Source organism: Carassius carassius, chromosome 32 (assembly GCF_963082965.1).
Source record: "Carassius carassius chromosome 32, fCarCar2.1, whole genome shotgun sequence".
Lineage (NCBI taxonomy): Eukaryota > Metazoa > Chordata > Actinopteri > Cypriniformes > Cyprinidae > Carassius > Carassius carassius.
The window spans coordinates 23017592-23043641 of record NC_081786.1 but is presented as its reverse complement, the minus strand read 5'-3'; the positions used below and the strand labels follow the sequence as shown (position 1 = coordinate 23043641).

The window sequence follows — 26050 nt, the reverse complement described above, 5'->3', positions numbered from 1 at the left end:
CTCCATCACAATCCGAAAAAACTAGCTACTTATGTTACTTATTACAAGAAGACATCCCGTCTAATGGCTTTTGTTGGACAAAAGTTGCAGGTTTGGAGTTACTCGCTTCTTCTCGAACACATCATTTGTTCTACTTCATAGATAAGCAATGACAAGTGCATTAGTAGGACTGTAAAAGGTTTCCAACTTCATAAATCTAGTAGGAGAATACAGTTTCCAAAGTAACCACCAGGAGTCACGACCCCAAGCTTTTTTTCTCTTTTCCGTTTTATATCGAAAAAATATATAGAGAGAGAGAGAGCTGTCATGACTTTGCTTTATATTACCGGGTTATGAGAAGGAAAGTGAGGTTTTAATATTAATCCTGATGTGCTTCTCCATGTCGGCCTCCTCTGGTTTGTGGTTCTCTAAAGTGGAGAAAATATTTATCTAAATGCTATAATTCTGTGTCCAGACCCACCTGTTTCTCTTTGCTAAATTACAGCGTGGGGTTTAATTCATTGGGCTCCTGTGTGTAGATGCTCAGGAGTCATGCGCAACTTTATAACTGGTTTGAATAAGACTTTGTGGCACCATTTACTTCACATTTGATTAGTGGTAGTCTTCAGTGATATTTTCTTTAGAGCCAAAGAAAGAAAAAAAACCACACTTATTTGGAAGCACGACTGCTTATTTGAAATGATGGCAACTGTAATTGCTCTGAGACCGAGACTGTCTTACTCTTGTTTTTTTTTACCGTGTCGGAGACAGAGACACAGAGCAGAAAGCATAGACGTTCTGTCTCATAGCACGATGACAAGTCACTCTCTCGCTCCTTCACGCTCACCATCTGACTTTGGTCTGTTTTTGTCAGCCATAATGTTTTGCTCGTAGTTAGGTGTTTAGCGTTTGATGACAGGCTCGCTAGCCCACTAGCACCATTTCTCACCAGCTCGCTCTCCGACCAGTGGGATTCCCTTGTTATTAGTCAAGTAGCTGCTGTTTACCCTGCCTTGTGGGTTATTGTAGCCAAGCAGAAACCCACTAAGGTCCCAGCGAGGGCTGAGCTCATGTGTTTACCCTGGCACTGCCCACTTCAACCTAAAAACAGTGGCTGGGAGTGGGTAGAAATTCAGGCCCAGTGGGTCGTGACTAGCACTGCCAAGATAAACAGCTGTTTCGTTTGGAGAGATGAGGGGGCTTCTTCTACCCACAGCCAAAAAGTTTGCTTTTCAACACCCCCTCCCATGTAAACACTCGAGGGCTGATGAATTGGGCCTAGCTTCTCCAAAAAGACAGTTTTATGTCTTGTAGCTTAAGTGTACTGGAAGTAAAATTGATTAGTCTGATGTAGTCGTGATTTGGGACCATGCGCTGCCAAAATATCTATGACACAATGAGAGCCAATAGACATTCCTTCATCTGGCTGGGGCTGTTTGACAATGAATGTATGGCAAACCAAACCATACCAGTTAAAACAAGTAAAGCAGACTGATAAAATTTAAGTTAGTTTTCTGTTTTTCTTCTTCTTCTTACATTGCAATATATTGCAATGGAGTAGTTTACACTTTGTTTGATAAAAACAAACAATCATGGTCTTCAAGTTCTTCAAGTTCATTCTTTTCAGCTTTTTTAAAAACCATTGGCTCATTTGAATGGTCAGCACTAGACCTCTCAAACACAGACACTATAATTGCTAGTTGAAGCACCAACTTACGCCTTAAACTTGTGTCAGAAAAAGACACTATCAGGTTGCATTGACTCATTTGATCCTTTTCTAGCTGGGAAATGAAGACAGTTAAAGTGTAGTTGTTTAGAGTTACTGTAGTGAGATCCCACAAAAAAAAAAAAAAAAAAAAAAAAAAGTGTGAAATCTATTGTACAGGCATTCTTTTCATTATAGGCAAGAAACACAGAACTAAATCCACCTTAGCTTTTATGTCTTTGTTGGCAATTAAGAGCGCTCTTAAAGCAGGGGTGGGCCATCCTTCCAGGCTAATTGTTTAAGGACTAATATCACTATATGAGCCCACCTGCTCTGCACATTTCTGCAGACTCTACCAGTTCATTGGAACACTTATTTTGGAACGTCCTCTCATTAATGCAGTGTTTAGAAGCATATTTAATATAGCATGCATGCCGCTGAATTGTTTTCAAGCATTCAGTGGTAAAAATGCCCAGTTAATGTAAGATGGACAAAAAGTAGGTTTTAGTGCACTGGAAAATATGTCAGTTTGTTTGCTTTAATTTTGACAGCAGACGTGAGGCTTGACTCGCTCTCGACTCTTATTTCTGGCTCAAGAAAGAGGCTTTGTGTGTGCATGCCATTAGCCTTGTGAACAAGAAGCTTTAAGCATCTGGCCGGGAGAATGTTGCAGACACACTGATTTGTTGCATCTTAGTCATTTACGATAATTATGGATGACATCATGGTGAAGCTTTCTATGGAGTATGTAAAAAAGGAAGCAGACTGCTAGCTTGGGAAGTTTGGCACTGACTGGGAGTGAATCGCCCTCGCTTTTTTTTTTTTTTTTTTTTTAAGTGTCCTTCTTTTCTGTAGCCTTTTGTATACAAGCACAAGTCTAACTTAGGTTTATTGTATGTTCAGATTATATAGCATTTGCTTTCAATTTCCTCTGTTTTGAATTGCTCAGTATTTTTTTTCTCAACTAATGGGTTGTGATCCAGAATAGCAAGTTGCAAATCTGAGAGCCTGATTTTTGTAGAATATGTGTAGTACCCTTCTTAATGTTGTAGAAATCATCATTTGAATCAGGATTAGTAATACCATGTTGCACACCTCTTCTGCCACCGTGCACTAGCCTACCCTTCCAGGTCTCCAATGTTCAGCCTAATCAGAGATCAGCAGTCAGGTAAGGCAGCTCTCAGACACACTGGATCTGGTTTCCCTGGCCTTTATCAGATGAGGGGGACGGGGGTGACCAAGGGAGAGGCTTTGTGTCCTTAATGGCACAGTCATTTCATCACTTTACCTGTTCTGAAAGAGTAGAGGCCAAAGTGGACCCTTTTTCTGGTGCCTGTTAATTACCGAAGGGAATTGGGCTTTTGAGAAGAATGAGTACACAGACACTGAGAGCTAAAAGAATTCTCCACACTAACAGACAAACAAGAAAACCTCTCAGATTTGCCCCAAAACTGCCCCACATCACCATAAGCTTTAAAAGTTGTGACCACACAAATACTAGCTATGTTTGAAAGGCATTAAGGTGGACATAGAGGTAAACAGCCACATTTACCCAACACTTTGATACTTTTTGGTTAATAGTTTTGCTGCTAATTATATTCTGCAGGGTCTCGAAATTATAAATCATTTTCATTGGTTAATTTACACATGCAAACTATTCACTAGAATGAATCAGACTTTTCCAGAGAAAGACCATTTAAGAATGTGTGCGATACCTTTGTCTCCTGTTAAGCTATGGCACAATTCATTCATCACCCCATTGTCACTCTCTGTGTCTTTTGGCAGCTACATTAGCCCCGCCCCAAACTCTTGCTATTGGTTGTGCAGAGGTAGGCAAACAGGGCCTAAAATTAACAGTAAAAATCAGCGTTGGTGAGTATATGTAACAGTGTCACCAATAGCGCTCCAATGGACGAAAACAAAGTTATGTCAAAATACGCAGTTTTGGCAAGTAACCTCGTAACTGTAGCCTTAAATGAGTTATAAAGTCTTAAATTACTGTAAAGAAAATATGTGTCAGCTCCACATCATGTTCATCAGGTTTTAAAGTAACACCTGCTGAAGTCTGCCATTGATGTAAACCAAAGAACAAATGAAAAAGAGAAATCACTCGACTGCTCTAGTGGCAGATTAACTTTTTTTAGCTTGAATAAAGATTAATATGTATAGTTCATGCATACACAACTTATAGTTTATGTGAAGATTTTTTTTAAATCACTTAATATTTCAGAGCCTATTAAATGTTAAAAATAATGTCTTTCAATAATACTGTAAAGTTGAATGGCTATAATGTCTGAATTGTTTTTTTTTTTGTTTTTTGTTTTAGAGAAACCAGTAGTATTAGTGTCAATACTTCAAGTAATAATATAGTACTTAGTAAAAAGATGCCATTTAAACATATTTAAAATATACAGTACTATGTTTGTTGGTTTTACATTAATTTGGAGGTTCCGTGTGAAATTGTGACCAATAAATATGAGATTATTCATGATAAATTACAGAAAATTTTTTTATAATTATTATTATTATTATTTTTTAAATCGATTGACAAACAGCACTAATGTTTCCAATTTCATTTTAAATTTTACAGGTCCCCCAGAAAGAGATCGGGACAGCCCCCTCCCCCTTGGCCCCCTGTAAAGTTTGATAATGCGGCCCTCATCTAATCTGTTAACATGGAATGCAATATGCAAACTGAGTATGTGTGAAACAGGTATTACACAATAGCCTGCTCCATTTGTCGAACAAGAATCTTTTATTTCTAGAAAGTGATGTAAAGGCAAATTAAAAACACTATACATTTGTTTAGTCATTTCAGTAGTAATTGCCTGTTTTTATTTTTTTAAATAAAAAAAAAATTGCCAGTAAATTTTACCACGTCACCGGCCATTGGCAGGTGTGGCAAAAAGTTAGTTTTAGGCCCTGTAAGCAAATACATAGGTTTAACAGACAAGTATGACATCCTATGGGATCAAATGCATTGATTGGGCAAATATTTAAGTCCTGAGGCTTTCACAATAGATATATTTTACATTTTGATTAATTATTGATTCCTATCAGGGTGTGAAGAAATTTCCAGCCAGTAAAAAGAAAAAAGAAAAAAATATATATATTTTTTTTTTCCAACCAAAAATAAAAAGGTTGGTAATTGCTATAGGTGCTAGGGTATGTGTACAATTTGTGTTATATGAACTGTTCATCATTCACACTGTGTGTGCAGACTGATGTTTTTAATTTTTAATTTTAAATGTTCATACTCAACTCACGTTTACGTCTTGATTTTTATTTGCACTAAAAAGGCAGTTTATAAAGTGGCAACACTCGCCTAGACCGATATTCATAGTTAAAAAACAAATAACAGTACACTACTGCAAAAGCATCTCAGGTTATGTACTGTATGTACCCATAGTTCCCTGAGAAGGGAATGAGACACTGTGTCTACAATAGCGATGGGACTTGTCCCTAGGACGCCTTGACAGCTGTCACTAGAGGCCGCTTTGGGGAATGCTTTCAGTGTGACTTCAGGTGTCTAAAGCATACATATAAACACAACAATAATATTGACCAGCAACAGCCTATGTTGTCATTACCCAGTGTGATCACAGTATAAAAGGGTGCCAGTAGAGCACGTCATCTGCTTCTTCATCTGAAGCTTGTATCCGAAGCATGGCAAGGAAGCTTGAGGACAAAGTGTATAATTAACACGTGTTACATATGTAACCTAATACATTAACTACCAAGGGAACTCTAGAGGTCGCGTTGGGGAACAGTATACCCATGCCGCCATGCTGAGGGGAGTGCATGCCAGAAACCATAGTGAGCACTAAGTACCAACTCTACCATGGGAGTTGCTCCTAGGATGCCTTAATGGCTGTCAGTGACATTATTCCCCCAGGCCAAGAGTCTGAGCTGCATACCCTTAACAACTTACCTGTGAAGGGCTGGGCTGGGAAGCCCGAGCTTAGGGCAGAGCTCAAAGGCTTGGAATCAGAAAAATAAATTCCTTTGAGGGGATACGGCCAGGTGTCTAAAAACCAAACCAGACCCTGGCCTGTCACCTAGGGTGCTAGTTCTGAATGAGCTTGCTCAAAGAACTTGCTGTACAGATTTTTGGTAGCAACACCCTGCTCAAAAACCGGGACCTTAACCAACTCAAAGAAAGGGAATGAGGCTGACAGCACGCAACCCTTACCATACAGGATTTTAGATAGTGTGCAGAATGTTTAGTGTGCACATTACCACAATGTGGATTTAGAAAGTTTACAGAATTTCAGCATGTGTACTTTTCATAGCATGGATTTAGAAACACTCTTTCTAAGGAGTCAGGTCAAGGCACCTTTTTAATATAACACTTTTAACGATACAGATTGTGTCAAAGAAACTGAACCGTTTTTATTAGGAAAATAGTGTCAATAATGCAAAAGGGCAGTTCATCATTGGATTCAGTGATGTCATCATCCAGCTCAGTTCAGTTTAAATAGTATCTGTGCAAACAAGTCAACGATATCGCTGGAAATTGATCTGGAAAGCTGTTACTTAGAAAAGCCTTGGAACGCTACATGACTATGGCATGCTCAGGGAGTGAGAGTTAATCCAGCAGGAGACCACATGCTCAGAGTGCATACACTCTAAAAACTGCTGGGTTGAAAACAACCCAATGTGGGTTATTTTGGCAACCCAGCGCTGGGTCAAAAAGGGACGAGCCCAACGCTGGGTTATTTTAACCCAACCAGTTGGGTTATCATGTTTAACCCAACCTGCTGGGTTGCTTTTTTTATGGTTTAAAATGACTACATTGCAGGGTTTCAAAAACCAGAGCGGGTGTTTATCACTGTATTTCAGAAGGAAAACTACTATATTATTACTATACTATATACAAATTCATTTCGCATGTAATGCTTGATGAGGCAGCGTTTGTGAGCTCAGTGCCGCTTTGCAGTCGTTACCGTCGAAAACCCTTACCTCTTCCGCTTAGCGCCTCCTGCTGGCAGTAAATTAACTCTCAGAGTGCCGCCACCAATTGAGTGTAAGGATGTGGGAAACCATGCATGCTACGTTAAAATGAACCCAAATTGAGCTAGGCATTAAACCTACAAATAATGTTCATTTTAAATATCACTTTTACACACAAATAATAATTATCACAGGAAAATATTTATTAAAAACAAGAGTAAAGTCAAAAAGTAACATGTAAGAAGAAATGCAGAAAAGGGTGGCATTAACAGCTACAGTTAATAAAGCATTGAACATTCGTTGAATATAACTTAAGATCAAATTGGACTTTGTTCAATTGTATATATTGTATAAAAATATACGAAAACACTATTATACAATAAGTTTACAATTAGTTAGGTTCTTTACCAACTATTCTGGCATGACAGTACACAAATAAATCACAACATTAACTCTGATATTATAACATTTAACAGACGCGTGTGTGTGTGTGTGTGTGTGTGTGTGTGTGTGTGTGTGTGTGTGTGTGTGAAAGAATGTGAGCACGTGTATGAATGACAGTGTAAACTCTTCTACTAAACAACACAGAAAAAGCATTTAACATTGTTTTTACAAATTATGCACTTACAGTTTGTTTCATAGTCCATGAATACAGATCAAGCATCACAGTCAATTTTCATGATCTCTTTAGCATAATTGATGTAGTCATGAAGAAGCCCCATCAGCACAGCATGTGACATCTTCTACATCATCCAGGGCAGCGTCCTCCTTTAAAACCACTGCTGCATCAGTTTAGGGGAAAGGACGTTCTCTTCTTTGACCAGCATTCATCCAGTCACCGCCTGTTCTTCATCAGTGGCCTAGAAAGAGAAACACATTTGAAAAAATAAAACATTTTATTAAACTATCCATTTTCAGGTAGAGGTGTATTCGCATCCGTAAGGATAGGTAAATAATCTGTGTTAAAGTTTCAACACTTTGTGAGGTTGTTTAATGTCTCGGTCCACCACAGCGCTCCAGAATGCTATAATGGCAGCACTAGTGTGAGGGCACATAATATTGTTTGGATAAATATACTGCTTTCAGAAAGCTTCTTTACTGAATCATTAAAACAGATATGACATTCACATTAGGGATGGGTGTTTTCCGCAAATATCACATTCGAATATTTGAGCTCACAAAAAACTAATATTCGAATATTCGTTTATTTAAATTAAGTTTAATGAGACAGACGTTATTTTTCAACAACATTTATTGTTTCCGTCATTTTGAACAAGCTTACACACAATAAGCTTGAACATTACACATCGTGTTTTGTAGCTGAAAACCTTTAACAATGCGTGCAAACAAAAGTAGATTAAAAGCAACAAAAAAAAAGTGAACAAAGAAAAAAAAATTGAACAAAGATAAAAACGTAAAGCAGCCTGCAGCAATTAGGCTATTGTAGAACGTAGCCTACACTTAACTTTGAAACTTTTAAACTGTCAGCAAATCTTTTTTGCTTTTTTTTCTATTGTTTTACATGTTCTTTTTAAGAAATACGGGCATGTAAACATGATCGGGGGAAAGTCGGCTCCTTAGTCTGTTAACAATAAGGCCGGCCGCGGAGAAAACATGCTCTGACGGCACAGACGTTGGCGGGACTCACAAATAACGGTTTGCTAAGCGAACAAGTTTTGTGAAGCGCTTCGTGTTTTCGTTTCACCACCGAATGGGATCCTCATCTGGTGGAATACATGGCTCCAGCAAGAACTGTTCCCACTCGTCTCGGCTGGACTCTCTGTAATCATCGCTGAAGAACTGGCTCAGCCTTTTCCGACGAGTGGGCATTGCCGCATCCTCTTCATCGCACCACTCGCATTAAGGAAAATATTCGGATAATGTTCAAAAAGTTTTTTTCTTACTACTTCTCTCATGTTTTCGTCGAGGAACCTGAGATGTTTGTGCAGAGGGTTTAGGGCAGACGCGAGAAGAGGAGTTTTCACTGCATTCTCCAAAGTAGCGGTGTTTATTCATTGCTTGAGAGATGCTGCAACAATGTTCTTGAATTCGGTCACTTTCTATGATTCTCCACGACATATTTGAGGTACTGTAGAAGACCGCAGTTCTTAGGGGCCGTTCACTTATCGCGTGTTTTGCACGCTCAAGTTCGTTATTTCCAATGTAGGAACGCTCATAATGGAAGCGACGCGGTCGCGATGCGCTCGCGGTGCAACACGCCCGTTTTTTCCAGGCGCGTCCGCACTGCATCGAGTTAAAAACATCTCAACTTTTCTGAATGCCACAAGCGCACCGCAGGTCATGTGACAAGAACTAAACATTCAGCTTCATCCTTTCCTGTAACAACATTGAAAGCTCAGCCAAGATGAAGGAACAGCTGATCATAGCTGTATATGGATTGCCATTTTGAAATAAATTTAGTAGCAGAGCTACTAAAAGCGATTTTTTGTGCTGCAAATCCATTTATCCTTTGCTGAAATTTCTGCGTCTTCATGGAGAGAGCGCGTCATTGGCAGACGCCCCAGGAGTGCTTCTGCCCGAGCGCCTTGGAAAGAAGGAGAAATCGGCGTGCCTAGCGTTTTCCATGCGTTTTTAGGTGCGATATGTGAACAGCCCCTAATTCATTATTTTTTGCTTGCATACATCTTCAAATATGCCGTGGAGAATCACAGAAAGTGACCAACTTAGGTTTTATTGTGAATTGTTTTTTTGTTTTTTTTTGCAAAATTCGAATATCATTTTTACTTATCAAATAATTAGAGCAGAACGAATATTCGAATGTTCGACTATGCGTGCACACCCCTAATTCACATACCTCACAAAATGTTCATGTACCTAGGTGGCTGCTCTTCAAACGGTTAGTTCATCAAATAATGAAAAGGGTCATAATTTACTCTCCCTCATGTTGTTCCAGACCCACACAAACTCTGCTCATTTTTGGAAAACAAATGAATATATTTAATATTCTCTTAATTTGTGTCCTCCATTGCTAGTCTGGGAGACCAGTATTTTATTTTGAACATACATGTTTGCTATCATATAATTTAAGATTTATTCATATATAAATATCGGAATGAATTACTTCTACAATAACTGTATTTATGAGGCTTTAAAATACTGATTATCTAGACTATAAATGGATTAACAAAATTATGAGAAAATTAAAAATATATTAATTTCAATATATTCAAGTCTTATAGGTTTGGAATGGCATGAGGGCAAGTAAATGATTTTTTGTGAGAAATTTACCTTTAAGAGGGAAGACCAAGAATGATGACTCTCCAAATCAGACAAGACAACTCCAAAGTTGGTTTGAGTTCTGCAATGAAAAACATAGACATCAATGGTTTTAATGAAATGAGCACGTAATCACAATGTTGTTGCATCAAAATGTGAAGTAAACCGGCAGGAGATAACAGAAACATTTATTTTCTAAAAATAACTTGCATAAAATCTCAAAAGAATGATGCTCCCCCATGTCTCTGGCTTTTAACATCTACAAAAACAAAAAACAAACATTATTTTACTCTTAGTAAAAGACAACAACAACTAATAACATGAAATTATGAAGTTTACTTGCCTTAAATTATCTTTCCCTCTCTTCAGAAAAAGCTGAGAAAACCACCTCCTCACACAAACAGACTTCTGTGTCCTTAACTCCAGTTAGTTTGAGTTCTGCAAAGAGGGACATAAATGGTTTCATTAAAATATGAACATGTGATCACACTGTTGTTGCATCAAAATGTGAATTAAACAGGGAGGACACAACAGAAATATGAATTTTCAAAAAAAATAAATAAATAAATAAATAACTCGCAGTCTCAAAAGAATGAAGTTATCTTGTCTCTGGATTTCAACCTCTACAAAAACAAACATTATTTTAGTCTTAGAAAAATAAATATAACGTTGTTATTCTGAAGTTTACTTTCCTTAAACCAGTCTGTCCCTCTCTTCAGAAGAACACATCCTCCTCCTCACAGTCTAAGACTCTCACACAAACAGCTTCTGTGTCTTTAACTCTCTGTGCACGGCGCTGACACAATGAAGACATGAGCTCGACAAGTCTGAAATATTACATGCAAAACATACTTTTAACAGTTACCACTTCAACAGCCTCAAAATAATTATGCTAGTCTTTACTACACAATGCCGTTTCCTTTAGGAGACAAACATACATTCAGTTTAACCGCGAAAAAAAAGACAAATTAACATGAGTGTAACCGTGACCATAACCGTCTATTAACGCCTCAAAAAGTACAGATAATGTAAAATCTTATGTAAATATGACAAAATACATTCACTGACGTTATATTAAAATTACCTCTTCCGTTCAGTAACGTTAAATGTTGCGGTTAAGATCTCCGTGTCTGAGGCGAAAACCGCGTACGTTTTTTTTTGTTGTTGTTGTAATATAACGTTAAGCTTCTTTGTTTCCGCCTTTCATAAAACCTTCCGCCTTTCATACAACCGGGTAAACAATAAACGATAACTTTACATTTTGAATATTTACTTATCATAGTCTTTCACTCGCTTCTCGCTTCTTTCACGCTGAGAAAATGCCGGCTGCTCGCACTGGAGACGTACGATCTTGATGTGACGTGCGTGCTCTCCTTCACGTCCGCGTTCTCAACCCAGCCCCGCTGGGTTAAAACGGAGAACAATTTTCAACCCAAACTTGGGTTAAAACATCCCAAAGTCCTATCCAGCGGCCTCAACCCAGCATTTGGGTTGAAAAAACAACCCAGCGTTTTTAGAGTGTATGGCATATCTCAGAGAAAAACCCTCCATGTGAGGGGAGTATTTACAACTCAACCATAGCAGTCACAGAACAGACTCCAGAGCTTCTGCTCATGCATAACTAGAAACGGCGAAGCACCCAGTTCTCAGACTGAGAGGGGGACACCAATGCCCGAATGGGAAGCAGTGTGCTCATAGCAGTGTTGTAGTCGAGTCACCAACTGTCGAGTCCGAGTCAAGTCTCGAGTCCCAGTGTTTGAGTCCGAGTCCAAGTCCGAGTCACCAAAGAAGAGTCAGAGTCAAGTCCAAGTCGAGTCACCATTACCAGAGTTCAAGTCCGAGTCGAGTCTCGAGTCCCGTATTCGAGTCAGGGTCGAGTCTCGAGCTCCCAGTGCCTACATGTCTCCACTCTGGGACCTTCAAAGAACTGATAAAATGTATTAAAGAGGTTCTACATTAAACAAAACTGACACCACTGTCATGATTGCAAAGGGAGTTTATTTACTGATTTGACATATACACTTTGCAACACACTTTGAAACTTTACGACGCCATCAAAAGCATGTGTTTACTTCCATTGTTGTGAACTTGTGATTGAGAACTAGCGAAGAAAATTTACAAATTGCATGTTTAATCATGCTGCATCTAAGATATCCATGTCTTTCTTTTTTCAGTGGAAAAGATTTTAAGTTTTTTGAGGAAACAATAGCAACCAACTGAATTGGTAGGCACTGAAGTCCATTATATGAAGAAAAAATCCTGACATGTTTTCCTTAAAAAACATAATTTATTTTCCACTGAAGAAAAAAAGCCATGGATATCCTTGATGGCATTGGGAGGAGTAAATGATTAGAAGATTTTCTTTTTTTGTGTGTGAACTAATCCTTTAACACTGTATTACAGAAATACACGAATATGCGAAAAAAAGAAACGTGCATTTTACAGGACACTGTATTTTAAAGATACTTAAAACGTAAAAATCAATACGATATGCCGAGAGAGAGAGAGAGAGAGAGAGTGTGTGTGTGTTTGTGTGTGTGAGAGAGAGAGCGAGAAAGAGAGAGAGAGAGAGCGTTTGTGTATGACTGACCGAGTGATTTAGTGTGAGTTCGTTTGTGTGTGTGAGAGAGAGAGAGAGAGCGAGAGAGAGAGAGAGAGAGAGAGAGAGAGAGAGAGAGCGTTTGTGTGTGACTGACCGAGTGATTTAGCGTGAGTGCATTTGTATGTGTTCAAGTGAATGTGTGTGTGTGACGGCACGCGACTGGTCAGAAAGCAACGTGTAACGTTAGTCTGACATGTTTCTTGTCCACGACACACAGTGACCATTGCAACAGACAAAAAAAAATCATGTAATCTGATCTGACACAGTGAATAGTAAATTATCAACAGAAAAAAAAATGTGTCCCAGTCTTTTCCTCAATTGTGCGATTACACACACAACATTTAGCGCTGCTCTTTCCAGCATTAGATGCAAAATCCGTGTAGGCGAAGTTCACGATCCGAGGCACATCTTTCTGCATTTTCCAAATGTGAACATTTAGCCCGAGAATCATGCACGAGCGTAAAGTGAGTGACGTCAGTGAGTGTGTTGTCAAGCAAAGAGAGCGAGCGGTAGCAGAGTCTGTGAGGGAAAAAAACTGATCCCGGCCGGTCTTGGACACGAAACAGGAAAAGTGTAACACCTTTATATATTTTTTTATAACATATTTAGTCAAAAACAACGTGATGAATGCTCAAGTCCGATTTTATATATCCTCAAGTCCGAGTCCAAGTACGAGTCATCAGTCCGCGAGTCCAAGTCGAGTCACGAGTACAGAGAATGGAGTCTCGAGTTGGACTCGAGGCTAAAGAATAGTGACCTGAGTCGGACTCAAGTCCGAGTCCAGGACTCGAGTACTCCATCACTGGCTCATAGATAACCCTCTAGGGTGAGGGAAGCGCTGCTGAGATGACCAAGAGAGCAGCTTAAGAGGAAGGCAGAGTCCTGATGTGCTAACCAGCTGAGATCACAGCGCGAAGGACCCGACTCTCAAATGAGAGGGATTCAGATGCTCAAAAGGGAGCGGTGTGATTTCTAGAGACCATCCATGGTGAGCAGAGCACAGCTAGCTCACTCAAAAGCAACCCACCAGGAAGGCACAAGGTTGCTCAGCAACCTGGCATTACTGCTGACCGGAGCTCAATGGAGCCAAGGTCCAGCTGTCAAAATAGGAGAAGAACTCAGACGCTCAATTTGGGACCGGTGTGCACATAGGTGATCATTAAGGAGTGTTAAGCCACTCAACACCTCAGCGAGAGGAGCTCTAGCTCAGAGATCGTGCATGATGGTTGAGAGGATGACTCAAATCTCAAGAGACCCCTCAGGACGAGTGGGTCCTTACCATCCGTAGTTGGTTGTGTGGGAGATAGAAAAGCACCAAAAACATCATAGGTCAAGCATGAGAAACTGTAATGCAAGCGCAGGAGGCTCCTACCTAACCTTGGTCAGGTGGGTGGCTTTAGGGGAATTAAGGGGAGGAAGATAAGAGCAGATGTTAATACACTTGGAGTGAGGTGAGAAGATGGCTCAAGTTTTACTCTGATCACCTCCCTCAAATCTGGCCTGTTAGCTGAAGGCAGGGAGGGTGCGAGTCACAACACTAGTCTTCTGTGCCTACCTTTGACCCTTAGATCGTGACGGATTCAGGCTCAGACCTGGACCTTTTTTGGAATGAAGGATTTAAAGGCAGCTGAGTCTTGGTCTCCTTAAACTTCTCGATCAAAAAGACGTCTTGACGGAAGTGAAGGGAAACTGGAGAAAAAAGGATAGTTTTGGTTTTACTTTTAGAAAAAGATAGAACAGACACTGCAGGCTACGTATTCGGGTGTACACATAAACTGAACTTTGGAGTAAAAACTGAAGTAAAAATTGTACTTAAGTTTGTGTGTGGGGTAAATTCTATACTATACTATAGCTGATACAACAGGTCCTTTTGATTGAGTGTCCACCTGCATTTCCCTACCCCCTAATGCCTGCTGTTGACCTCACACACACACACACACACACATACATACACATCTGATGGACTCTCCAGGGCCTTGGACCCCCCTCTGCCTGTCAGACCCTTCCCCCATGGAACTCTTGTACTCCCTTTCACAGCAGCCATCTGCAAGCAATCTGTCCGGTTTACCCATCTCCCCACTTCCTCAGACTCTCTCTGATTGATAGCCCCAAAAGGAGTCTTATGGCCCAAACTGCAGACACCAAATGTCCCTGTTCCCAATGCCATCATGATCCGATTTCACAGCACACTAGTCCTTTATGTTTTACTGTACAGAACATGGTGTGAACTAAATACTCTGTCTTTGATCCACATGTAGGGTTTATGTTATGAAAATTACCTTTTTTATACTGTAAAGCAGCGATTTTTCATAAAACTCTTAATGATTTGTGATCTAATGTCAGATGTCCAAACCTAAAAGGCAGAACGGATAAGAGAGAATTCAAGACAATGAGGTAGCAGTAGAAAAAGAATCACACATCAGCTGCAGGGGAAGGATCTGTTTCAGGCATGAGTTTGCAAAGAGAACAAACATGGCCTCTCATACCATCCACATTAAGATGCTCACATACGCACTGCATATTTCAAACAAAGCCAGTGCATTATTTGAGCTGACATTGAACATATAATCTTGAATGCATTTGGTGCATCTGGAGATGTTCTTCTCTCAGACAAAGCCCACACATCCGCAATGCCAGAACAACATGTTGTTTGCCCCATATCTCTCTTCCTATTTTGTGTGTGTGTGTGTGTGTCTGTGTGTGTGAGAGAGAGATAGAGAGAGAGATCGCAGACAAGATCTAGAGTGCATGTATGTGCTCATATGTGAACTTGTGCATGCATGAGTGCAGATAATCTCAAGAATGCTGCTGTCTTGTCACGCTATTGCTGTGTTTTGCCGCATCTGTAGGCCAGCTAAGTTGAGCTGAGACACTTCGCTGCTCACCTATCTCACCACAGTGTCTGTTTTCCAGTAGGTCGTCTGGTCTGAAGTCAGAGAGTTCCAGAAGATGAGGCAGTAGCACAAAACACGGTGGGAAGGCATCTGTTCACTGCTGGAAGATTACAACGAAGGATTCTGAGAAATTATTAAGAGGTTCCTTAAGAAAAAAAAGAAGAAAAAAAAAGACGAAAATGATATCATGGAGCCAAAATATTTGCACTTTCTCCTCCCATTGTTAGACATTTTATTATGTTCTTTGTGTTGTAAACGTCTTATTAATATGACTATAATATGAGAACAGACTGTAAGAGTGAATGATTACCTGCTTCCATCCACATTTTAGCACACCCACGCTCAATCCAGACAGTATTATAGTTGTGTTGTCATTTGTCATAAAAAAGCATTATTTTTTTAAATTAGCTTGTCTTTAAATGCCTCTTCTTCAGATAGCTGTTGTTTTTGATAATGTCCACTCAACCAGTATGTTTGCTCCTTTGTTCACCTTGGCAACAGAACTAATGGAGCATTGATAGTGAAAAAGCAATGGAGCGAAATCATTTCTGTCAACAAACATTAGCTACGGTCTCTCAGACCTGCACCTCAGTACACTGGTGATGTACACATAACCATCGCCTGAGAATTAGCAGTAAGTTCCACGTGGTTTGTTTAGAAGTCAGAGGTCAAAAACACTATCACGCAAAATTAGTTTTGTAAATGTCACAAAACACTTCACTTAGCTTTACTAGCTTCAGATGGATTATTCAATAAGTACATGGTGTGTCTCACCTTGTGTTCTTTTGTTGTTGGTGTTTTATTTTTTTATTGTTTATTTTTTTCGTAATGCCTTCATCAAATCTTGAACCTTCAATTACAAATACTACAGTAAATATTGTTGTTGTAAGTGCTATCACTATTACTTCTTTCCGAGATGGGTATTTGCATACACTTTTTGGACATGTACAATGGTATTCTTTGAGTTACCTGGGAATGGCTTGTAAATAGCATGGTAATCATTCAGTGCCACTGTATTTTACCATGGTATTACCACAATGTTTTTGTGTTTGTTTGTTTGCTTTTTTTTTTTTTTTTTTTTTTTTTGTAGGATTCCATTTTTCTTCTCTGGCTAGAAGACAATTGTATAAATCAGGAGGTTTGTGTAGGTCTTACAATAATTCAGTGTAAAAAAAATATGTTGCAAAGTCTCTGAGCTTATGTCCTGTCTGGTGTGATTTATTGTTAAGATGTTTGTTAATCTGTGTTAGCTGGAGTGTGTTTAGTAGCAAAGATTTGTTTCTCAGCCAAGGTAATCAACTGTACTTATGTTACAGGAATGACCATTAGAAAAGGGTAATTGATTTAAATGTAAATTTTCAAATTGTGATTAAAGTTAACTTCTGTGTCATCATTGACTGGGCTTTGATAATGGTAATTTCTTGTTGATTCTAAAAGTGAAACTTCCAACTCTTGCAAGAAAACAAAATTTGAGATATAAGTATATTTACCCATTATTTTGATGACTATACATTTCCACTTTAGGAAATATTTGTTTTGTGGCTCTTTATGTTTGGTCCACCCCCTGCACCCCCTTCATGTACGTATGTGTCGGAGTGTTTTATCTTTTTGTGTGTGTGTGTGTGTGTGTGTGTGTGTGTGTGTGTGTTTGCTTGTTGCCATGTACTTGGAAGCCATTACTTCGGCTTAAAAATTAGTCAAGTTGTAAATATTTATCATAATGTAAGTGCTTTTTTGTTTTATTTTTTCTTCATTTCACTCTTAAAACAGTGCTTAGCAAACTCTGGAGGTGATGACGGCATCAGATTAGATTGATTAAATTGTTAGTAGGCAGTACAAATCATAAAATTTATTTTTCTTTTTTGGTGTTGTTTTGTTTTGTTTTTAAGTCTGCTCATCACAATGTAAAAATGAGAGTCTGTGACAATACACAAAAGAAAAAAAAATCTGTCTGCTTGTTCTTTTAACATTTCCTGATTATGTGCGCCATCATAATGTAGAAATGACAGCAAGTGACAATACACACATACAAAATCTTAACTGTCTGCTTGTTTGTTTGTTTTTTGGCCTGATGTTGTACATATTTTGCTCATTGTAATTCAAATTATATATTTTCATTTGGAAAAAAACATACTTTTAAAAAGACTTCTGCATATATAATATACTTTAAAATAATATACTTAAGTGTGAACTGACTGTAATGTTTTTGAACACTTAATTGCATTTGCAATTAAATAAAAATGCATTATTGTCTTAAGCACGACAATTTTAAGACGATTATTGATACACTTTAATGTACAAATTTTCATTTGATAGTACAAATATCAATTTTAAAATGGTCATAAAGGTGTGCTCACAGGTACTTTGTATTATATAGCGACACACACACACACACACACACATATTAGAACTGCACGTTCAGTTCAAGTAAGCACATATGTATCAAAAGTGTTAGATAACATCAGGACACATAGCTTTGTGTGATATTTGTCTCAATTTATTATAGAAGTTATCTGAAGTCAAAGGTCATAAGGAAATTGGAAGAGTGGGAAACATCTGAAGTTTGCAATGCCTTCTGTTGAGTTGTTTGCTTTAAAATGCATTTAACGTGCAACATTTCATGAAAGACTCATATGATAAGTGTATTACCCTAACATTTCACTTTTAAGTACATTTAATCTTTTTATGCTGATCTGAGAATTAACAGTTCACATTCAGTAATGGTTCAGAAATTGGGTATGTCAATAGTAGTCTTGGGACGACTGCGTTTTCGAATTTAACTACAGAGAAGTAAACACACCCTTGTTCACAGCTGCCGCCCATTTTCTCTTTTACGCCCACCTGAAACGCAGGTCCATGTGTCCCCTGAAGTACTTCCAGACCTCAGCTGAGGCCTCATCACATTTTAAATGTTTCAAATTGTTCGAGCTGTAATCACGGCCAGTCAAACAAGGGAACCAATCTGCAGGGAGGCACAGATTACTGTTAATATCACAGATAGACAGAAGGTGCCTCAAAAGAAAGGTATTTAAGCCTAGAAAATTGACCTAAACCGTCACCATTCCAGTATGGCCTTTTCGGCAGCAGTAAAGATGAGGCCACATGTTCAGAATGTATGGAATGGCAATGAAAGCAAGAAACTCCCTGTTCCCAGGTGCATAACTGGTCAGATGTCTAGTGATACATATCGATCAAGGTCTGATCCGAAGAGGACATGAGATCATTGTTGAAATACAGTAGAGCAATGAGGTACCAACGTTTTATCTTCCCATTGAAGCAGGAGCACAGTGTTCTTGAGGACAAGGACAGTGTCAGAGGTTGGGTCAAGGATTTTGGCGATGGAGTTGGGGGTTGGCAGAAATGAAATAAGGGTTGTAAAGCAGCTGGGATACATGTGTCTAACACTGACGCATGTGGCATTTGACTTTCAGTGTGAAGTTCAAAAGAATTGTATAATGACGCAGCTGCTTAGGGATGTGTACATGAAAGAGCGTGAGTGCGGGTGTTTTTGTGGAGGAGGATAATAGATTTCCATTGTTCTTAAAGATCTGTTGACTCAAAAGATGTCAGAATGTCGTGTTGAATGGTTCCGTGCTGTGCTAAGTAACTTCAGCCTTACTTTATTCATTAAAATATAGTAAATTAAGTTTTAAGTGATTGAGTATGAACATGTTCATGTAATGAAGGAAAACAGTACAGAAATGTTTGCTGTAAGTAGTCATTTAGTAGACTTAATTATTCATAGAATTCTGTTCATTACAGGCTCACATTGGTGACCCTTTTGGTTTTCTGCTTGCAGGAATCGAATCAGCAACCTTCTGATTACACACACACACACACACACACACACACACACACACACACACACACACACACACACACATAGACACACACACACACACACACACACACACACACACACATATATATATATATATATATATATATATATATATATATACACACATGTATACAGTGTTGGGTAAGTTACACTGAAAAAGTATTTAATTACTAGTTACTAATTACATCTTCATTAGTGTAATTAGATTACTGTACAATTTACTCTCTCTCTCTGAAATGTATTTAATTACTTATTACTAATTACTTTTTCTAAATCCTATATCAACCTCGACAAGTTAATGAGACAAAGATAGTCATGAAATCTTTTTTTTTTTACTATACTTAAATGATTACACATTAGACTAGGGTTCATTTCTCACTATTAACTCACTATTAACTATGACTTTTGCCTCAAAATACTCCTTATTGTTAACTTTAAGAATTGGGTAGGATTAAACATTTAGAATAAGGTCTTGCAGAATAAGACATTAAAACGTGTTTTTTAAGTAATAATAAACAGTCAATATCCCAGTAATATTTCTGCAAATACGCAACTAGTTAATAGTGAGAAATGGACACTAAAGAGTAACCAGTATGATAGTAGATAAGAGATAACCAGTATGATAAACTCACCAAAATATTTAAAGTGAGACTGGTAGATAAAAAGCATGCATTTTAAGGTTAAACTTTAAATCTTGATGTTAAATCCACTATAGTATAATGTATTAATATTCTACAGTATATTCTATAGTATAGTGTATTAATATTCTATTAAGTTCAATTGCATAAGAAGTAACTAATTAAATTCATCAAAAATTAAAGAGTAATCCCTTACTTTACTTTTTCAAGGTGAAAACAATTAAATTGCAATTAGTAATTAGTTACACTCAACACAATGTGTGTGTATGTATATATATATATATTCTCATGTTACAGTACATGTCACATGACGGCCAGGGTTATTATCATTAACCAAAACTAAAACCACTTAATTATTTTTTTAATTTTTACACTTTTATATATATAAAAAAAATTATATATATATATATATATATATATATATATATATATATATATATATATACATGTGTGTGTGTGTATATGTGTGTGCGCGGGGGTGTGTTTATAAATATAATGTTTTTTTCCAATAAATAATTCTGCATTTCAATGAAAGTTGCCACACACCATAGGATACTGAATTTTAATGACAAATAAAATAAAATAAACAATTCAGAGAATTTAATTAGTGCTGCACAAGTTTTGACAAGACTTTTGGTTTAATTTCTTACTTTCTTTCATAATAACCTGAAAGTCTTATATATGTACAGTACATGTACCATTCAGGAACTGAAATAACGTTTTAAAAACAATTCTTAGTTCAATACTGAATGTTTATTAATGAACAAAGCATTTATTTATTTATTTATTTTTTATCACAACTAAATGCATTTCAGCAGTCTATTATATGATCTACAGAAAAGTCTTTCATTATGGTACACAAGACTCCTTTTGAGGGGAAAAAAGTAAACAGATTTGATTAAAAGAAATGGGCCATTTCATGTGTTGTATGCATTATTTTGTCAGATTCAGTCCAAATGTTGTGATTTACTAGTTTCAGCCCTTGTGTGAAATGAGGATCTTGCATAAGCCGTTCTGCACATGTGCAAACCTCTGCAAGCCATTATAAAGCACATTAGAGCTCATGAAGGGCAGTCATTTAGACAATAATGCCCTTAATAGTTAAAGCAAAATAGCATGTGAAATTGGAAAGGGGCTTGTTAGGTCTTGCAGTGTGAGCCATTTGTGTCTAACAAACTGCTGTCTGTCTGGAGCAGCACCTGCCAAACAGGCCATGCTCTCCATGGCCAGGGGTCACCTGCCAGGAGGCCTAGCAGTGAGGTCAAAGGTCAAATCTCAGACAGGCATGTGTGATTGAGAACACAGCTGGACTAATCAGGGCAGGTGTCTGTCCCTTCTTTACCCTTCATCTCGATCAGAATAAAATACTATTGTTCACTGTGTAGAGCACAGTATATTAAAAGTAACTGTTAAAAGTATGTAAAACATTTTTATACCTCATTATGTACACATAATTCAGTGTGAATTTCCAGCTAGGTTGCAAATAAAATATATTTATCTTTTTATACACAATAAAAATAAACATTGTAATTCTTTAGTCCAGCCAAATAATGTGTCACTTTTGTGTTAATTCTTTGATTCATTCATCACAATGAAAATAAAAGGTCAAGTTGAATATAATATTACATTTTGGTATTTAACTAATCTCACACCTATATATATATATATATATATAGGTCAAATACATATACACTAATGACCAACTACCAAACGCATAAGATCAAAAATACAGTTATATTGTGAAATATTATTACAGTAGCTGTGTTCTGTTTATATATATATATATAAACAGAACACAGCTACTGTAATAATATTTCACAATATAACTGTATTTTTGATCTTATGCGTTTGGTAGTTGGCATTAGTGTATATGTATAAATAATTTTGCATACTCTGGACAGTGTACTTTAAGTACTTTACTTTAGTGTACAAGACTAAAGCTCTCTCTGTCTTATAAATATAATGTGGGTAAGAAATTATCTGATTTTGATGGAGAGCTAATTTTGTACATTTAATGCAAACTCACTTGGGACTTCATGCTCCTTTGGAATCAGCTTCAGAACATCTGTATTTTATTAAAGTTTGGATTCAAAGAGACTGTATTCTGATTGACTCCTAACTCCCCATTTATGGCTATGGATCAACAATTTCACCAGCGCTGCCAGTTTGGAAAGTAAGGGAAAAGTTTCCTGCTTGTGAATTTCAGTCATTTCTGTTGTAAAAAAAAAGATATATTGGGTATATGGCCAGAAGTTTTTGTTCACGTAATCCCCTTTCTTTGCAAATCATTAACCACAAGCCTCATTCTAACTACGAGTACTACAAAAAATTCTAGATTAAAGTCATACATTCATAATTGTTTGGGGTTTAGTTTTTATAGTTAAAGCTCATAAATAAGAAAAGCCAATTAATATAATGCATGTATGGTCTATTAAAATTAAACAACAGCAACCTTTACTGTACATCCATGCCAGTATTTATCGAAGGGTAAGTCATTCTGTGTGAACGAGGGCCCCCTGCTGGGCAACAATTGAAAAAACATGAGTCCAATTTTACTGTTGGCCTGTGACAGGAGAATAAATTCAACGTAATGTTGCGCTAAAATACCAGCTTTCTTAAAAACCCTTGAAATGAAATCGGTGAGACAGTTTAATCTGAATTTAATTTCAAGTGATCTAAACACATTGAAACAGCCAAATGACGTTGTTTCTGCGCTAAAAGCAATAAGTCACATACTTGAGTGAGGAGAGCTGCAATGCGGCCTGGTTTACCTGGAACTCAGCAGGCCCGAGGGCACACAGAGGACACTTTAACTTTAAAGTGTTTTTACCCAGTTTTATTGTTTTGCTGTTTTCTGCCCACTTGTGATGTGGTCTGTGCGCAGGAATGCCTCTTCACCTCTGTTCATTACTCCACTCCCCTTTTTATTCCCTTGGATTGGCTGCACATATGAAGTAAACTACCCTGGGAATTCTTTGCCTCCCAATTGGCTTCACCTCAGTGCAAATGAAGTGTACAGTAAATCATGTTCTGAAGTCTTAATGAGTAGGTAAATCTGGCTACAGTTGAAACAGCCCACATGTTCACTTTAAATTGTTTTGTTCTCTGTAGAAGTATGTTTTACACTGTAGCTCCCTGAGAGGATTGCTTGTCTTATATTTAAAATTTAATTAAATGGTAAAAGTGGGACCAGTAAAAGTGTAGAATGAGATCAAAGTTTGTAAATTCATGCATTTGAAAACATGTTTCTCTTTTATTATACAAAGAGCCTTGAACTTTGAGCCTTGTTATTACTCATTATTAATACTTTTTTTATTATTATTATTATTATTATTATTATTATTATTATTATTATGTATTAAATTCATTAAATCTGAAATTGTTGTTTTAATTTGAATCTATTTCACTGTCAACAAGTACTGCTGGTTACAGAAAATATGTTGTTCCATATCCTTTTTTTTTTTTTTTTTTTTTACGTGAACACAAAATGAGTTTTTGTACAATCTTCATATGGCTCTTTTCCATTTACAGTTCATACTAAATACACAATATCTTTGACCTTTTTGTGGTGCATTACTTTACATTTACTATTAATCACCTTCAAATTGTTATGATCCAGTCAGTTGTAACATACAAAATTGGCTTTACACTCTTAAAAATAAAGGTTCCACAAGGGTGTTTTTGCAGTGATGCCATAGAAGAACCATTCTGGTTCCCAAAATAACCTTTCAGTGAACAGTTCCTAAAATAACCAAGAACATTTTACAAAATATAATATAAAAGAACCTTTATTTTAAAAAATTTAGAATGTCTTTCTTTTATTTATCGCTTTAATAATAAGATTAATATCACTGTTGCATACTATAGAAAATTATAATCCAATAATTCTACTGGTAAATTCACAAATTTTCACTTGATATGGGCAAAAATACAAAAAAGGGACAGAATATGGTAAAGTACTGTGTACAAGGAGCAAACTCCACCCACAGGAAATACATTGGTAATGCATAACTAGAACTTCATCTGTCTAGAACTGCAGCTAATTAAAAACGGAGAGATTAGTCAACATGAATTGATGCTATTGACATTTAATTTAGCACTTTAATGGTGCTTAAATTTGAAACACTCTGCATTAAATTGAAAGCAGCTTTGAAACATTTGCATATACTGAAGCCGTTCAAACACTCACACATAAACTGAACCACAGTATACCCTAAAGGTTGTGAATTGTTACATGTTCCTGTGAAATGTGTTAGACCTGGGCTGACTCACTCACACAGGATAATGCATATGCACTAACCATACAGCTCTCCTCGCTGAGTGTGATGTAGTTGCTACAGCAATGCTAAACGGAACCATTTCACCTTTATTTATATAGTGCTTTTAACAATTCAGATTGTGTCAAAGCACTTTACAGTATTAAATAGGAAAATAGTGTGTCAGTGAGCTCATTCAAATACTGAGGTGCTAAACCACTCAAGGCTTTATAAGTAATAAGCAAGATTTTCAAATCTGTACAATGTTTAATAGGGAGCCAGTGCAGTGTTGACAGAAACGGGCTTATATGGTCATACTTCCTGGTTCTAGTAAGAAGCTCTAGCGGATGCATTTTGGACTAGCTGGAGTTTGTTTATTAAGCATGCAGAACAACTACCCAATAAAGCATTACAATAATCTAACCTTGAGATCATGAACACATTAATTAACGTTTCTGCATTTGACATTGAGAGCAAATGTCATAATTTAGATACATTTTTGAGATGGAAAAATGCAGTACTAGAAATGTGGCTTTCAAAGGAAAGATTGCTATAACAAACCTAGGTTTCTATCTAATGACAAAGAATTGACAGAGCAGCCCAAAAGTGTTAGATAGTGTTCTAGGTAGAGGTTTTAGGTCCGATTATTAACAACTCAGTTTTTTAATTTAGCTGTAAGAAATTACTTGTCATCCAGTTGTTTATATCAACTATGCATTCCATTAGTTTTTAAAATTGCTATGTTTTGCCGGGCCCCGAAGTTATATAAAGCTGAGTGTCATTAGCATAAAAGTGAAAGCTAACATTGTGTGTCTTGATGATATCTCCCAGGGGTAACATTTAAAGCATTAAAAGTATTGGCCCAAGTACTGAGCCTTGAGGTACTCCATACTGCACTTTTGATAGATATGATATCTCTTCATTCACTGATACAGGTTGATGGTGGTCAGATACATATGATTTGAACCATGCTAATTCACTTCTCACATTCTCTAAGAAGGAACATAATTGGGGGATACTGCCTTTTCTAGAAAAGGAAGATTCAAACAGCCATGTCAGTTCTTTTGCACTAAGCAATATGAGCCAACCATTGACAATATCTTGCATTCACACACACATAATGTATGAAAATGTCTGGCACTAATAAAATGCTTATTATATTATTATCTACATCATTATATTTACATATGTATTATATAAATGCATTATACATGTATGTACATGCAATTAAAAATTATACTACTTGAAATTATTATATTATATTATAATTTATTATTACATGACTACTTTTAATGTTAGCAACAACAACAAAAAAAAATGATGATCTATGTTATACAGCACATAAGAATATTCAAATAAAACTTGTATTTATTTGTATGTATGTTTGTTCATTCTTTCATTTGTTTGTTTGTTTATTTGACTGACTTTTTTTATTTAAACACAATTGGTCACAAATTTGATTCGCTTAAGTAAATGATTTAGTTTGCTTAAAATAAAATGTTAACTTTTTTAAAGTCATCTTTTTCCGATTTAAATAAAAAAAATATATAATAATAATACTGTAATAATAATAATTAATTAGGTTTTAAAAATTAACTGTTGTAAGTTATAAAGTCATATCATCAGGTTTTTAAATTCCATTATTTTGTCTCTATTTCATTGCATTGAATAAAGTTAAATAAACATTTAAATGACACATACATGAAATGTAACTTTATTTTGAGCAAAAGAACATTAGACCCCAACTAATAGATTCTGTCTCTCCACACAAAACAATATTGCTGATAATAACACTCCCTGCATGAACTGTAGCATGCACTGTAGCATGAAAATGTAATGTGTGCGTGACAGTTTTTCTTTCTTTAATTTTTTTTAGTAGTAATATCTATTTATGTTTTCTGACTTTATTTATGCTGTAGTTTTTTCAAGGGTTAGTTATTTATTG

General features: G+C 36.9%; 1 protein-coding gene and 1 long non-coding RNA gene across 6 annotated transcripts in view; one reads left to right on the top strand and one right to left on the bottom strand.

Moving 5' to 3' along the window:
• Window positions 1-16289, top strand: part of LOC132113019 (SPARC-related modular calcium-binding protein 1-like) — a 68081-nt gene extending 51792 nt beyond the window's left edge. For 2 of the 5 annotated variants that reach the window (XM_059520811.1, XM_059520807.1), the window contains exon 13: window positions 15390-16288. In XM_059520811.1, coding sequence (XP_059376794.1) covers window positions 15390-15406 — 17 coding nt within the window. In that variant the 3' untranslated portion in view covers window positions 15407-16288. Of the gene's footprint in view, window positions 1-15389 lie in introns of all 5 variants that reach the window. The other 3 variants (XM_059520810.1, XM_059520808.1, XM_059520806.1) reach the window with 2 other exon arrangements.
• Window positions 7241-9970, bottom strand: LOC132113287 (uncharacterized). Its single transcript, XR_009425133.1, has 2 exons — window positions 9887-9970; window positions 7241-7497 (listed from the first exon to the last, which is right to left on the bottom strand). It is a non-coding gene; the product is annotated as an uncharacterized LOC132113287 (long non-coding RNA).
• Window positions 16290-26050: the final 9761 nt, after the last annotated feature.